General features: G+C 39.5%; 1 protein-coding gene across 14 annotated transcripts in view; it reads right to left on the bottom strand.

Annotated features, from left to right (window-relative positions):
• PCDH15 (protocadherin related 15) overlaps window positions 1-17,290 on the bottom strand; it is an 805,351-nt gene that overhangs the window by 68,039 nt on the left and 720,022 nt on the right. For all 14 annotated transcript variants that reach the window (XM_030486584.1, XM_030486585.2, XM_032919940.1 and 11 more), the window contains 3 exons: window positions 15,333-15,442; window positions 14,412-14,552; window positions 985-1,112 (listed from right to left, as the gene is read on the bottom strand). In XM_030486584.1, coding sequence (XP_030342444.1) covers window positions 985-1,112; window positions 14,412-14,552; window positions 15,333-15,442 — 379 coding nt within the window. The remainder of the gene's footprint in view (window positions 1-984; window positions 1,113-14,411; window positions 14,553-15,332; window positions 15,443-17,290) is intronic.

Genomic DNA, 17,290 nt, shown 5'->3' with positions numbered 1-17,290 from the left:
GCGATGGACAACTTTAATAAGCTCTGATATTCTCTATTTCATACCTGGTGCTCTAAACACACCATGGGGTTAAAGTAAAACTCTTGGCAGGTCATATTTCTGTGCCCTTTCACTGTAAGCTAGTATCATCAACTTCAAAGATATTCCACTAACTCTTAAGCTGAAAAAAGGTGCAGGACGCCTGCTGAGGTAACAAAATAAAGGCAGAGGAAATAAGCTGACTTGAAAAGTTCCTGCAACTCAAGCTGTCTCTAGCACAAAAAATTGCACCACGAAGCATTTTACAGAAAACAAATAGTTTTTATTCTAAGCTAATTTAATGTCGGATACTAATTACATTCTATATATTACCATTCCTTGAATTTCCTCTCTTTTTTGAAGAAAAAAAAACCCAACCAACCAACAAAACAAAAACCCCCACAAAAAACCTTCAGACAGCCAATTTTGCTCACAGTTGTATCACAGTGCACAGACCTGAAATTCCCCTGCTGACCTGAAACAGAAACTGTTTCTTTCCTTTTTAGAATATAAGCATGCTGCCGCCAAAGAAGTTGTCACTAAAAATTCAGGTAAAAACTAGTGTTGAGCATAAAAGAATCCTCTAAATATTAACATATCTAAAACGATAGCTACAAATCTTCAAATGAAAGATAAGCACATAAAAATCAATAGAAATAAACCTGTCTTTTAAGCTCAAAATCAACCTTGCTGGAATACTGGGCCAATCCATGTCAGTCACACACAGAGATAGAAACCATCACACTCATATTCATACTCAGTGACTTCGTAAGAAGAATTACCCATTCTGTGCTCACTATACTTGTTTATGAGAAGAAATCAAATGACAATTACTGCCAGTACCTGAGAAGCTCAAGCATTTTTAAAAGAAACTTATTTTGTAACCTGCAAAAAAAAAAAAATCAAACCGGTAAGTAAATATTTTGCAACTGCAAGTGAATGTTCTTTAAAAAATTTCAGTCTTACCTTAACTTTAAGCACAGAAGAAAACATTTTAGCATCTTCAGATACCCCTCCAATGTACATTTTTTTTGTAAAGACAGGTGCATGGTCATTTTCATCCTTCACTTCAATAAATACCTTGGCTGTATTACCTAAAAGAGCAAATGAAAAGTATACATAGAACATTTTTCAATAAACCTTTAACATCTACCAGAGTTCATACATTTACAGCCCGAACAGATTATATAAAATAGGTGTATGGATAATACTGTAAAAGTAAATTTATTAGAAAGAATAAGACATTTGCTATGAAGGGTATGAACTTGAAGGAAATCTAGAGATTTCATGCTTTTTTTTTTTTTTTTTTAATCTACCTTCATTGTTTCTGCACTTTCCATTTTTCCCTGAATGAATCTTGATTTAAGTTGGACCTGAAATTTGTACCTTTATAGAAATGATTCCCATTATCTGTACACTTGCACTTTGCTATTATCGATATCTGAATTTGCTTGTAATCAAAAAGCTGTCATGGGTCTCCTTAGAAACCAAGATATTTGGGAAAAATATAAGAAAAGACCTGTAACTAATTTTTCAAATAGATGGAAAAGCACAAGTAAGGATCTCATACTTTAGCTACACAGATTTTGGTCACATGAAATTCTCACAAGTGTTAGAAAGAGGTAATGAACAGGTAATATATACTAGCAGTTATGCTGCAAATAATTGCTTTCTTTTTCCACTTCACGTGCAGCTTGCTTTATATATTTTAATTAACTCCCACACAAATACTTAATGGGTGATTCTGCCATGGTACGTGTAAACTCACAAAGAGTCATAATGTACCACTGGCTAAGCAGCCTAGACACCTAATGAATTTACTGTATTAATTGAATACATGCCTAAGCTTGTCTTCATCACAAACCTGGACTGGCCCATGGGAACTCAAGAAGTATCACTTCCCCCCTAGTGGTTAAACACATCTTCAACCTAAATACCGCTGTTAATTTGTGTTTTATTAAACAGTTAATGATCCACTCCACTGAATCACAGACAACACTTCCGCAAGAAAAAAAACTTCTAGCAAAACCTACGGAGCTAGTGCAAAAAAGATTCAACTGTGCACTGATCTACACTAACATCTGTTTGTATCTTTCGGAATTGTATGATCCAGAAAGATTGCTGGAAATTATGATATCCAGTTCATTAAAACCACATTTTCAAGTGATAAATTGCCTCATTTCAGAGTTAGTTTTCCCAACTTGTTTCAGTGCCAGGGTAATTTGAACGCTGAACAGGTGCCATGCTGTTCTGAGTTAGCTTCAAAACACAGCCTCATTAAGAAAGAGCTTAGTAGCTATATCTTTAGGGGACAAAAAAAGCAAACAACCCAGACTATTTCTTAGATTGCCAGTCACCACATTCTATCTGATGGTCCAACTGATGGGAAACAAATGAAGACTTCATAAATGTAACTGAAATCTGAGGAAAACATTTAATATGCCAACCAATGTATTAGTATGAAGAAAAAAAAAAAAAAAAGAGAAAGGAAAAAAAGAAATTACATTTCCTCAGAGGAATAATCAATTATTAACCTTTCACACTGATGTGTAGAGATATCTTAAACAACTTGTAGGTGCTGTTACTTCATGGGAAAATGACTTCATGACATTCATTCTTTTTACAGACACAGAAAAAAAGCCATAATCCAACACCTGAATGCATGTAATGTGGACATAATGGCCCAATTGAAATAATCTCCAGTTTGCTTATGTTAATTTCAAAAGAATGCTTCTTTCTTTATTTATTACAGTGAAGAAAACTTTCAGTCAAAGAGATACCGAGAGGTTCCATGAATAGTCAAACCTCTCTTGTTAAACTGTATCCTTAATATTTCTGGCTGCAATACTGAGTTACAGTTAGAAACTGCAACTACACCCTCTAGCGAAGAAGGCAATTGAAGTAGGATTACAGGCAATGTGTGTAAGTGACCTTGACCTACTGAGCTAATAAACAGTTATATCAATGGCTGGGACCAGTTTACTGCTGTAAAGAAGATCGTAATTGTATCACATTCGGTGCTGGTAGGACTAAACATTTGCTAGCCCGCACTAGCTCTCTCTAATGCAAATTAAACATCTTTTGCATAGTGCTTACTATCTTCATAATTTCAAGCCCGTTTTGGTGAGGCGGCTTAGCCTGGTGCAAAGTTCGCTCTGCAATTTGCTCAAAAACATTTGTTTAATTTGCTGGTAGTTCTCTCAGCTGCCAAAATGCTGATTCATTTAGCGATGGTTGAATGCTTTGAAAATGAGAAATGAAAATTATTACATTGAGCGCAAAACAAGTTACATATCCTGCACATATAGAGACTAATATTAGCATTGTTAACATTAAATTAAACATATACCTTCATTTTATCTTACTGCCCGATTTTTTGACACAGCTTATATTTCATTCGTTCTGGCACATAGAAGGGAACACGGCATCTCTGAAATCCTCCCTACCACGTGCTTTTTATCTGATTCCAACCTACAGCTGGCCACAGTGAAAAACTCCCAGACACTTACATAGGTTGCCTTATCTCATATCGGATAAGCCTAGAAGAAGCACATGTTAAAATCTCTCATCAGAAACTGTGCCATTTTGTGTGAAGGTCATGCCAGACCCTTCACCATGGGGATTTCCCCACCTGCTCCGCTTGATTCAATCAGATATCCCCTGCACATGGAGATACTCTGGTGCCCAGAGACACAGGGTATGATGCTCCTACATCTACCACCCCTGCACTTCCAGTGCCCTGCATGATTGAAAAAGCCACCCAACCTGAGCATGTTCTTACAGAGTCTGGTTTAGACTGGCATCAGACTAATTTTTTCCTTCATATTCCGAATCTGTTAATGCTTATTCTAAATATTGTTTGTGTGTGGCTCTAGCCCTCTTTTCTGGTACCTGAAGGGAGGCAACAGGACCCACTATATAATGTGCACTGTCAGTTACTGATACTCTTGCATGCAGGACAGTGAACACCAAAGCATACCAATATTTACATTCACCTTCCAGAGGGGAAATTTTGTATCCCCATGTGTGTAAAACCATGCTGCTTTGGTATTCTAGATCCGGAATCCAGCTCCAGTTACATTTTTTTCGTGGATTCCAGGAGTTGAAACCAGAATTTATTCCTCTGTGGTACATCTTGTGAGACCTTATCAATCCAAGTAGAATTCTTATTACTGTGACTGAGTTACTTAAATAGCTGGCCAGGTAAAAGAAGAAAAAACATCTTTCCCTGGACAAAGCAGCACAGGACTGCTAAGGAGGCCAGAAAGAGCTGAGAAGAAATTTGATTGAGTGCTACAAATGCCTGCCTCCAGCTGTAAAGCAAGGATTTCTCCACATACTAAGTATGCAGATGCTATTTGATAAGCAAACAGTTTCTTTAGTTTTACTGCACATTTTTATTGCTAAGACACATTTATTGTCTGCATTTTTCACACCAATTAGTTCAACAGTCACAAAGGTCAAGTCAGCCACCCAGACAATACACTGCAAAGGAATTTTCTGCACCACAGTCTCCCGCAAGGTGTCCTGTGTCCCATTTGCCTCTTCTAGTCCCACCCTGAGATGAGCTGCAGTGCAAAGACTATACAGAACTGCAGCTGCTTGTAAATCATCTTCAGCTTAAAAGAACCAAACATATTGCATACACTGCTCCAGCTAAATACCACTCCCAAAACTAGAAGACAAGGCATTTGGATCTTTCAGCTTTTGTGATTTGCTTTAGGAGAGTGAAAACATCCTGAAAGCTGCTCTAAAGGGAACCTGGGGATCCTCTGAAACACATAAAACTAGTAGATTATGGCTAATATGGAAAACAAAATGAACAAAAACTCCAGGGAGCTGGTCAGGACTAGTGTATACTATCACTTCTAGAAGATTTTTCTTTTGAACACACTTGTTGAAAACTCTTTTCCAGTATTACAGCTTTTCTAAGTAGTGCCAATAATGTGCCTGAGTCATGTGAGCCTGTAATTTCTTGCCAGACTTCAGAAATTAAGTTGAACTAAAGCAATGCTTTTTGAACACTGGGACAGTGTCAACTACTCAGTATTACTGATTTGTTTTACATTATACTTTCACCAATGATGCTGCACTTGTCTTCCATACTATGCCAAGCCAGCCATTGATAGAGCTGCTCTTCGTGCATAATTTTAACAAAAAAACCACATAGATTAAGCAGAAGTTGTTTGTTCTGTAGTAGGTAACAGCAAATTCTTCTCTTCTAAAAGCTCATTTTAATTAAAACTGGGAATAAGCCTTGTAATTCATTGGGGTTCAGTGTAAAGCACTTTGCTTTACTACTGTCTTACAAGTCTGTTGTGCAGACTTTGTGCTTTGGCAGGCAAACTAAACTGAACTGCAGCTGTGCTCAATCTCACCTTAGTAAATTTGGCTGAACCAAATATGAATCAGCACCGAGTATTTTTCAGTGGCATTTTCATCTAAATCAGCATGAGCCCATAAAGCCTGAACAAGCTCATTATATGCTATATCTGACCAAGAACAGGGTAAAAAGAAGCTTTGACTAGATATAAACAGCAACGTGTTTGGAGCAGCACCAATCCAAAGTCTGAATTAAATCAATAAACCCCATCTTTTTTACCAAATAACCAGGAGCAATCATGGGAGATTTAAGTGTGGTGAAACTGAAAGCAGCACTCGGTCACGAGGCACACAGCTGCGGCAATGGCAGGCTCTGTGCTAGGCTAAGGTGCAGAGCGGGGCTCCCCAGGAAACCTGAGGAAGAGCAGGGAGCCCCATCGGGAGCCAGCAGTTCTTGTGAGCAGAAGCAACCTGGGAGATTTAAGTGGCCCTAGGGAGCCGCTTGACCAGAGATGTCAAAAAATACAAAGAAGGGTCTTCAGGTACATAAAAAGCAAGTAGAAACAGATGAAAAATACTGGCCTGCTGTTTAATCATGAAAGGTGAGTTAGTCACCAACAGAGCTCAAAAGGCAGAGATTCTTGACACTTTCTTCACCAGCACTGTTGAGCCCCAGGCCTTGGGATCAAAAAATCCAGGTTGATGCAAACACAAAACCACCATCACTGAAGGAAGAGTTGGTATGTGAACTATTGCTGGAGTTTGATCTCTACAAATTGATGGGCCCTGACAATATTCACCTGAGGTTGTTGAGAGCTGGCTGACATCATTGCGAGGGTGCTTTCCATAATCTTTGCAAAGTCATGGAGATTGGGGGATGTCCCAGAAGGCTGAAAGAAGGTTTATGTCACTCCCATCTACAAGAAAGGCTTAAAGGAGGATCCAGGAAATTATAGGCCTATCAGTCTTACTTTAGTCCCCAGGAAAGTTATGTAATTAATCCTCCTGGAGGCTTTCACAAGTCAAATGAAGCATGTGACTGGGAAAAGTCAGCACAGATTCACCAAGTGAAAATCATGCTTGATTAACATGATTGCCTTCTACTATGACAAAGTAACCTGCTTGGTTGATGTGGGGTGAATGGTGGACATTGTCCATCTGGATTTATTCAAGGCTTTCGAAGTGGTTTCCCACAGCATCCTCCTAGAGAAACTGATGCATCACAGTCTTGACAAGAGCGTTTGTGCGGTGGGTGGGGAACTTGCTGACAGGCCGCACCCAGAGAGTGGTGGTGAACAGCTCCTTTTCAAACTGGGGACCTGTCACAAGTAGGGTCCCCCAGGGCTCAATATTGGGTCCAAGGCTGTTTAATATCTTCATAAGTGATCTGGATGATGGGATCAAGTGTGCCCTGACAAAGTTTCCTGATGATACCAAACTGAGTGGGGGAATGGACACTTTGGAAAGGAGAGCCACCCTGCAGGAAGACCTACATAGGCTGGAAGAGTGAGCTAACAAGACACTTAGAAGTTCAACAAGGACAAGTATAAGGTCTTGCACCTGGGAAAATATAATCCAAGAGTGCAGCACAGGCTGGGATCTACCTGGCTGGCAGCAGGTCTGGGGAAGGGGACCTGGGGGGTCCTGGTGGACAACAAGCACTAAGCTGCTACGGCAAAGAAAGCCAACAGGATGTTGGGCTGCATCAACCAGGGCATTACCAGCAGAGATATGGATGACATTATCCCACTCTGCTCAGTGCTCGTCAGGCCACACTCAGAACACTGTGTTCAGTTTTGGTCCCCGCTATACAAAAAAGACATGGACAGGCTGGAGAGGGTCCAGAGAAAGGCCACAAAGATGATAAAAGGACTGGGAAGCCTGTCCTATGAGGGAAAGCTGAGAACTGTGTTCAGCCTCGAGAAAAGAAGGCTCAGGGGAGACCTTATCACCATGTTCTAGTATTTGAAGGGTGGCTACAAAGAAGACAGAACCCTTCTTTTTACGAGGAGTCAAGTGGAAAAGATGAGGGGTAATGGGCACAAGTTAATCCTAGTTAACTTTTTAACAAGTTAAGCCAGGGATATTCTGATTGGACACAAAAGGAAAACTTCTCACAATGAGAGCAATCAGTCATTGGAATAATCTCCCCAGGGAAGTGGTGGACTCCCCAGCATTGGACACTTTTTAAGATTCTATGATTGAAAGCGAGCTCACATTTTATGCAGTGTCTCTTAAATACACTGTTTTGTTGCCCAGAGAAACGTGAAGTTTGTCCCAGTGGCTTTCAGGGAAACTACCCCAGAGCTGTGTCGTAGAGGAGGCAGATTTGCAGCTCTTTAGGCTCTGCAGCATATTTTGTCCATCTATCACATCTGGATTCAGGGACTGGCATGGCAACCAAATTATAAAAAAACATCAGCACATCAATTTGAAACTAAAAATGTGACATTACTTGTAAAGTCAATAAGACAGAGATACAGAATTCATTTTTATATTTAACTTAGTAAAACTATAGTTCCCAATTAGTATGGAGCAGTTGCAGAATTTTGGTTGAAAAATCAGTTTTATGCCTTTTTGCTTTATGATTCCCAAAGGTTTATTTTTTTATTAGAAAACAAAAAACATTACTTGGGAGACAGAACTGTTCTTTTACTCTCCAACACCCACAGCAAAACCCTATCTTGCTGCTGGGATTATAGCAGCAATTTGACAACAGAAATAACCCTCCTTGGGGCAGTGCCTCTGCATATGTCTGGGGAATTGGTATACACCACTTCTTGCTTGGGGCTGCACCAAAGGCAAAAAGTAGTTCTATTTGAATGAATAAAACATGTAAATAATCAATTGAAAGGTGCATTTTTGCTTAAAAATCTTTCAATCCCCAAATAAAAACCATCTCTATCAAGATCATATATTCACACTTGGCAGTGAATGTAATATTTAGCACACCTGATTGAAATGAAGAAAATGTCGAAGTGCATTTCCCCCTCAGCTGGTCTAACACTTTTGAGATACCTTATTTCTTGCTTGTTGAATTCTTCTTCTAACTTGATTTTTAATAAGAAATTGTGCTATTCTGAATTCTGCAGCACCCATGAGAGTTTGGAGGGATACCTGTTTTAGTTCTCACCTATAGCAGGCTGGATGCAAACACAAAGATGGCACCTGCCATTTCTAAAAAAGAAATCTGCTTATCAAGCCAGTACACGCACAACTGTAAAAAATATCAGATTCATTGTTTGCAGTGCTTTTAATTTCTTTTAAATTCTTCTTAAAAGACAGTAGAACCATCCATGTGGTACTGTCATTATTCTTGCATCTCTACAAATGTGAAAGATGTGCTTGCTGCTTTTGTTTCCCTACTCTTTAATTAGACCCAATCTAGTCAGTGAAAGTAAGAAAGCAAAAATAAGAAGAGGATGTGAGAGGGCTAACAGTGGGATTACAAGCCATGCCAGAAGTTTCCTAATGAAGATGCAGGTGACAAGATCATGGATGTAGGGGATTGTTCCACTGCATTTACAACTACATGACACAAGAAACCCTCCTTTTTACCCCTGCCATAGAACATGACTTATTTGGGCGGCAGCAGCATCTCATAGTCAATCTTAGAGACAATCAAAACAAGACAAAATCTACAGAAAAGCAACCTCAGACAAAAATACTCCCTCTGGCCTCCCTCTCAACAGCTCATTGAACAAAAAGCTGTTAATACAGGTAACTTCTAATGAGGGAAAACTTTTCATGTGGCACTGTACTAACTGATAACACCTTTGCCTGCAAGGTTTAATTTTTAAGCAAGATGCTTGCATCCATGTCTCTTTGCAGACAGACACTGGAACAGCCTGGAGGTTACTGTCCTGAGCAGCCATGAAAGATGGGTGAACCTATGCACAGATGGTAACTGCTCTTGGCAGCAGTTCAGTGAAAAAGAGTGCAGTGGCAGGATGAAAGGGTCATATATACGGAGCTGGAGGATGGAAAGATATCCTCTTCTCAGCTGCTGGAAACTGTGAACAATGCAAAACAGGAAACAAAATTGTTCACTTCTGTACACAGAAGAATTTGGAGGGCCCTTTTTCCTGTGGTGTTCAAAAGCAAACATATTCTGGCTCTCTTGTAAATACACTATTTTTTCCATGTCAAAGTAGGAAGCCTTGGTGTCTCCTGCTACAGTGCACATTTCGTCTGGCTGCCACAGGGACCAGATGCCCACTAGTGCTTTAATTCTTAAAACTAAGACCATGATTTTTTTGGTAAAACCCCCTCTTTGCCTTGAACACAGCCTGTCTTCATACAGGAGGTGCTCGAGCCCCATTATCATCCTCGTGGCCCTCCTCTGGACTTGCTCCAACAGCTCTATGTCTTTCTTATGTTGAGGACACCAGAACTGCACACAGTACTCCAAGTGAGGTCTCACGAGAGCAGAGTAGAGGGGCAGGATCACCTCCTTCAACCTGCTGGTCACGCTTCTTTTGATGCAGCCCAGGATATGGTTGCCTTTCTGGGCTGCAAGCACACACTGAAGCGGCCCGTGTTAAGTTTCTTGTTGACCAACACCCCCAAGTTCTTCTCTGCAGGGCTGCTCTGAATCTCTTCTCTGCCTAACCTGTAGCTATGCCTGGGATTGCCCCGCCCAGGTGTAGGACCTTGCACTTCGAATTGCTGAACTTCATGAGGTTTACATTGGCTCAACTCTCAAAGACCCTCTGGATGGCATCCCTTCCCTCCAGGGTATCAACTGAACCACATAGCTTAGTGTCATTGGTGAACTTGCTGAGGGTGCACTGACAAGCTTAGTTACAGTTAATGCAGTATCATCCACTCTTCCATTGCACAGATGAAAACTCAAACTCCTACTTCTATATAATTATCCTTTATAATACCATAAAGTTAAAAAAAATTTGGTTTTGTAAAACTCAGCACTGTTTTGTGGCTGGCGGTTCATCAGTGCTGTGTTATCTAGCTCCAGAAGCGATCATCATTGCAGCTCCAGAGTAGGTCATCAATTCACTGCCAACAAACTCCAGAACGGTTCACTGATTTAGTGGTATCTAACACCAGAACTGTCTGTAATTAATTGCCATTGAGTGTCAGAGCAGGGTATTAATTCAATGTCACATATTTCTAGAGAAGTGCATTCAAAGTCACCTATCTCCAAAGTAGTTCATCATTTCAATGTCACCAAAGTCCACAGCGGTGCGCTAATTCTGTCTCATCTCTTTCCACTGTAGCTCATCAATTCAGTGCCCTGAAACTCGGAAGTAGTATTTAACCTGATTAAAACTCATAAAGAAAGAAAAAGGTGCTGAGAAAATGGAAAGACATACATCATACAGATGTAAGAATCAAATCTCAAATCTAGAGGTCAAGAGATCTCCATTACAAAGACATAAATGATTTAGTTAGACGGATACCCGTAAAATATTTTAAAAATATACATCTACCAAATTCTTTAGCTATCCATCCAGCATAGCGCATATCCAAAACCTAATACATGCTGTATACTCATGGATATTCATAGCATCATAGAATAGTTAGGGTTGGAAAGGAGCTTAAGATCATCTAATTCCAACCCCACTGCCATGGGCAGGGACGCCTCACCCTAGACCATGTCACCCAAGGCTCTGTCCAACCTGGGCTTGAACACAGCCTGTCTTCATACAGGAGGTGTTCCAGCTCCCTTATCATCCTCGTGGTCCTCCTCTGGACTTCCTCCAGCAGCTCCATGTCCTTCTTATGTTGAGGACACCAGAACTGCATGCTATACTCCAAGTGGGGTTTCATGAGAACAGAATAGAGGGGCAGGATCACCTCCTTTGACCTGCTGGTCACATTTCTTTTGATGCAGCCCAGTATATGGCTGGCTTTCTGGGCTGCGATTCAAACAAATACAGCAAGTGCATGTCTTTCTTTAATTTGGACCAAATTCAAACTCCAGTCATTATCAAGTATCCCTGAATGCAATAATTCAGCCATCACCTTTTTAAAACTGCTGCCCAGTTGGGAGAACTTCTCTAGTGCAGACTATGAGTCAGAAGGTGTGCCCAAAGACGGCTGCTGGAACCTTCTGACTCCCTTGTCTGTTCATCTGTGTCAGAGTAAGATTCGAAAAAAGCTGTACGCTGCACGGAACCTTGTTTGTTCACTGCCTATGGCCTAGCTGTATTTTACAGAATATAACCTTAACTGGACCTGTCCCAGGCACAGAGAAATGCAGTCAACTGGCACTAGCTGTTTTTTTCTCCCTCTCCAGGTACATCATTGATGGGGGCTTTGGCAGCAATAGAATGTTACATTTCTGGTAATACAATTAAACTTCTGACCATTGAATAATGCATACGTGTTACACCATGCACATGGTCAATTCTTTCATAAAGAAGAAGAAATATCCATGATAATACATGTCCAGTTTCCAAAAATTTTCTGGTTATGTGGGTAGTATTGGAAAGCCTGATGAATACATTTTAACTTCCACCCCCTGTACAATTTCTCAGGCTATATTCTATCACCCAATTTTATGGCATGTTCCCAAATACTTAAGCCTACTAAGACTAATATTTTTAAGAACTTCAAAAATCTATAAGCAAGTTTACATGAAGTACCAATTTCAGTATTGCAAGCATGTTCTACAGCAGTTATCTGTATACAGAAGAAACAGACTTGCACCCTGTTTAAATTACTATCCTGAAAAATCTGCATTTTAATCTCTAATCTATACACAATACTCTTAAGCATAAGCATACACAAACTGGCACTGAAATAAGCTAGAGATGGGTTTCCTAATATTCATAGCTACTGTTGTATCCATCAGAACAATGATTAGAAGATTAATTACAGAAAAAAGACACCAGAATCAGCCCCATTATTTAAAGGTGGCCCTTCCTTTGTAACCTTTAGACTATTAACTCCATGGATCACAACCTGCAGTGTTGAAAAGGCTCTGTCTGTCACGGAACAACTCTGTCACCTTTGACAGTAATGGGGTGGCACTTTGGCTCTCTGCCTGCCAATATGCCAAAGAGCCCAAAGTGAGTAGCAAAAGCAAAAAAGCTGACACAGCTCACTTATCCCTGCAGTAAAGGAAAAAAAAGAATCACACTGTACTCTAAGTCCTAATTTGCCCAGTGCTCTCTGTGCCTGGACAAAAGCACAGTGAATTATGTCCTACTCAGGGCAGGTGGGAAGGTGACAGTCTATCATTAGTGACAGATGAAAGATCAGTGGAAATTTTTTGCCCCTGGTTTGCCATACAGACCTCCTTGGCGCAATCCCTGCTTTTAAAGCCAGTAATGCTTTAAAAGATGATCTTGAACTAAAATTGCTCATTATACTACTGGGGGCTTCCAAAAATTTAAAGGAGTTTTTATTATGTACACGCTTTGATAAGTGCCCAAATCTCACTGATGTTTAGGAACAGACTGGTAGCAGCATACAGTTTATGGTATCTCCCCCTGGATTGACAAGTAACTGCATATTGGTTATCTGCATAAAACTGAAGTCTGAATTAAATTTGAACTCCATTTGTATTTCATGGTTCCAAAATACCCATGCAATGTCTTTTATTGAATGAATTACACACAGACATCAGTAAACAGCAGGTACCGAAAGCCTGGCCTTCTGTGGATTCCTCAGCTCACACCAGGGCAAACGCTATGAGATGGTACAGCAGGGCCTCTTTGGTAGACATTTAGAAATGAAAGAGGCTCAACCTATTAGTTCATGGTCGTGTTTTTGGTCAGGATGAGCCTGCTTTTTTCCAGTGCTAAAGATTTGCTCTATGATTAACCCTGGTGGAAGTGCAGAGGAGAAAAATGCATCAGCCACCTGCAACAGATCTGGTCCACAGCTCATATCAGCATAACTGTGTCTGCAGAAACATGACTTGAAATGAACTTACATTCAATTTGAAATGAAAGGAGGTAATATTTTTATAGCCTTTAAAGGCTATAAAACATTTGTTTAAACAAATGTTCAATTCATCATTATCCTTTTCTCAGTGCAACAGTCCACTGCCCTGGGGTTATTTTCATTGCATCCATGATGCAAGAGCAGGGAAAACCTGAGACTCACAGAGAGCAAAAATAAAAAAAAAAAAAAAATTAAAAAAAAAAAAAGGAAAGAAGAAAAATTGAGACAACAAACACAGTCTGTGTAAAAAATGTGTACCAAAATACTTTTTGATACGCTTATTTTTTTTGACTAGAGCCCAACTGTGGCTTAAATTGGAAGTTGTATAGGATGGAATAGGACACTGAGCCAGATGTTTGAAAGCCAGACCTTCCAGACCTTTTTTGCCTTACAGGGAGGATGACAAAAATAATCAAAAGTCCTTTCAAATTATTTTTATTAGAAAAGGAAAACCATTAAAGGGGAAAAACAAAAATAAAAAACCAAACCAAAACAAAAAAACGCTTCACCATGAGAGAGAGCCAAAGCAAAACAGTTTGTAAATAAACTCCTTCCTGCCTAGAGATTCTGCAAAAAACCTTCTCATCTTTGTCACAAGCAGGTCCTTGCCTCCAGTTTGCTCTCAGTCAGGGTTACAATAAATCCATGCAGACCCTCAGGGGTGCTGAAGGAGTCTTTTTCTTCCTGTCACCCTTGCTGTGTACGTGTTCCCCATTCCTCTCGGTAGTGTCCCAACATTTGCTGTGATGTTACCAGCCCAGCAGGGAGGGTCTGTATTGGGCTGTATAATGTATTTACAAAAAAGTAACTGTGACATTCCATCACAAAAAGCCCCTATTACACTGAAAATGCTTAATTCATGCCATCAACATTGTTTATATATAAACATGATTTTAATCTGTACCAGTGAGACTTATAACCATGTAACATGGATGAGATTTGTAAGGATTTAGCTCCAGACTGATCAGCACCATGTATGGAAAACGAGCATAGAGATCCAAAAATGCACTCTCTGCCGCTCACATACCATCATCACTGTTGTACTTCTGATAATAAAGCAAGGTCACTAGCTAGTGTGCAGTTATCAATATCCTTAAAAAATAGCAACACATATGTATATTAAAAAGAGATTTAAAAATAAGAACTTTAAAGCTTACTTTTGGAAGGGACACGCAGATTGGATCGTACCACTTGTAAGGAGTCTGCTTGAACTCGAAGCTCATAACTTTTCACACTTTCATAATCCAGAGACTTTTTAACTGAGATCATGCCTGTTCTATTATTAATAGCAAACACATCTGAAATCCAGCAAAAACAGAAGTAACTTTCTAAGATGCATAAACACTTTTTTTTTTTTAATGCCTAAGTGCTTCTAATTTGGTGATGACACTATTCTCTGAATACTGACTCTCTTCAGAAAGTTGTTTCCATTCCCCCCTCAGGCTTCTAAAAGCCTGTGTAACTCTTCTTTGAAGCTGTCTTCAAAGCAACACAGCAGCTGAATCTGCCCTAGTACTGCAATAGCTAACTTGAGGACATGCTGGCAAGAGCAGACAAGACAAACAGTCCACCTTCACAAAAAGGAGTATGGGACGGGGAATTCTTCTACATCCCTCCAAATAATTTAGTATAATGTCATAGAGCTTTCAAGTTGTATCATAAAGAATACTTGAGAAGGATGCAAATGCAGGAATGATGTTTTGTTTAAATAGCAGGCTCTAATCTAATACTTGTGTCTGCAGCATGGCAAAGTCTATAATGCCTTAAAACAGATTTCTAAGCAAGAAGTACAGCTCCATCAAAGCTATTTATATTCTTATTTCACTATGCCATGGATTCACACCATGTGGCACCGATGTGAATTTTTGCATGAGTGAGAATTTCATTGTCTTTTAATTTTTATTGTAATTCTGTTAAGAAATCTGATCTTTAGCTGATCTCTAAAGGCTTGATAATGGTAGTCCCTCCTGCTTGCACAGATGAGGTGGAATTTCACCTCAGCAGCTTTATTTCTAATCACAGACTTCTGATGCCACTAGGCTCATCATAACCACTAAGTCTGAAATATTAGTACTTACCCTCTTCATTTCCTGAAACAATTGAATATACAATTGTCTGGTTCAAGGCAGCCGCTGTAACAATGGTGACCACAGTTCCTTTTGGTGCACTTTCACTCACTGGTGGGGGTCTGCAGAATAGAACATAAGTATTTGTGTTATCTTCCAGTGGCCTGAACAGCAGATTACTGAAACTTATTCCTCAGGCTAGCTGTTTCATCCATCTATTAGGCTGCCAAAGTGAGAGGATCTGTTATTGCAAAAAGACATTAAAAAGGCAAACGTTTAGCCTTCACCTCTGCAAATGCAAAAACCAGCAAGAAGTCTAACTGACAAGAGGTGACAATACAAAGATATAACGGTTCTTTGATACAAGAAATGGAAAAGAAGGGAATATTGTGTTGAAAACAAGAGAAATACAAGAACCACCACAGACTGATCAACTGCAAGTAAAATGCAGAACATAGTAGCTCTCTCATAATATCTCTACTACTAAAAACCCTCAGTAATCTATCAGAAATGCATGCAAGAAAATTCATTCATGGATAAACCTTTATAACTTAAACAGTAAGCACTTTAAAGCCACCTCCACAGGAATTTCTACTCTTCAGAAAGATCCAAAAATTTTCCTGCCAATCCCTTCCAACAGCAAAAGCCAAGATGCTTTCCAGGAAATCAACTACAACCCAAGCAGACATACACATCTTTTAAGCATTCACTGAATTGTTTCTAATTCACTGAGCACTGATTTGTGTAATGAAAGAAAAAGAAAAAAATTACCCTATTAACACATTGGTATCTCATGTCCTTTGTACCCTACAAACACTGAAAACTGAGCATCTCATATTCAGCACAGTTTCATCATGTATAAATAACGAGTTTCCTCCACAGCAAAGAATTACTTCACTCTTTCTCTTTCACTGTTCAGGTGCGATCTCCTTGGAAAATGTGATGAGTAACATTTTGAGATGCTGTTTCCTCAAGGAAACTGTAACTACTCCAGAATGGGGGGGGGGTGGGGTGGTAAAAATCAACAAGAAGTGAGACTCTTGAGCTAATCTCAAGTAAAATGTTTAGATTTTCATCACAGCAACTAAAGGCTGAATTCATGCTTTAAACTATTCATGTTAGTGAACAAATAAATTCAAAAGCAAAGTTTTGCACTCATCCATAAATGCAGATGCATCTTTATTGAAACTATCATCATATAGATACTTTTCATTTAAAAAAATTACACTAATTCGGTATATAAGGAAACAAGACAGATGAGGGTATGTTCAGATAGGCCCTTAAATAGGAGTAGACTTTAAGGACTACTTCAGTTTTGCACTGATCTTCAAAATTCTGAACAGAATCTACACCTGCGTTCATTTCAGAGAATACTTTATGACTTCACTTTTTTGTCTACCAGCTGATTTTCAAATACTCCACCCCATACCTCATTTTCCTATTCTAAGGGCAGAAAGCTGGAACCCTGGGTTACAATCCTAACTGTTGAACCCAAACCTTTACCGTTACACACCAAGAGAACAACAGTGTGCCCTTGACCTGTCTTACATTTTGTTCAGGATGAATATTGGTTTGAACATCCTAGAAAAAATTCTAGATAATAACACTTATTATCCACATATATGGATATGGGTGAGTATGAATATATGGAATTAAAAAAATTCGGCTGGTGAATTATTCATTATTGTTAAAAAAAAAAAAAAAAAAAACAAAAAAAAAAACCAACCCAAAAAAATGGAAAAGAAAAGAAATAGAAAGAAAAAAGAAAGACCCCTGGGTACTTTGTATGATGGTGCCTGTTACGCAGCCTCTTGCCCTGGAGATGATGTATGCTTTGTAGCTCTCTGTAGCAACTGCTACAGAACACTGGTCAGAAGTTTACCTATACTTCTGCCTCTTCCCTGGAGTTGCTACTCAGACTGCCTTCACCCTGACCTTAGATTCTCTGACTACTCCCTTAACTTTACCCT

Source organism: Strigops habroptila, chromosome 5 (genome assembly GCF_004027225.2).
Source record: "Strigops habroptila isolate Jane chromosome 5, bStrHab1.2.pri, whole genome shotgun sequence".
NCBI lineage: Eukaryota > Metazoa > Chordata > Aves > Psittaciformes > Psittacidae > Strigops > Strigops habroptila.
The sequence above is the reverse complement of the archived record's forward strand: the minus strand, read 5'-3'. Positions and strand labels throughout refer to the sequence as shown.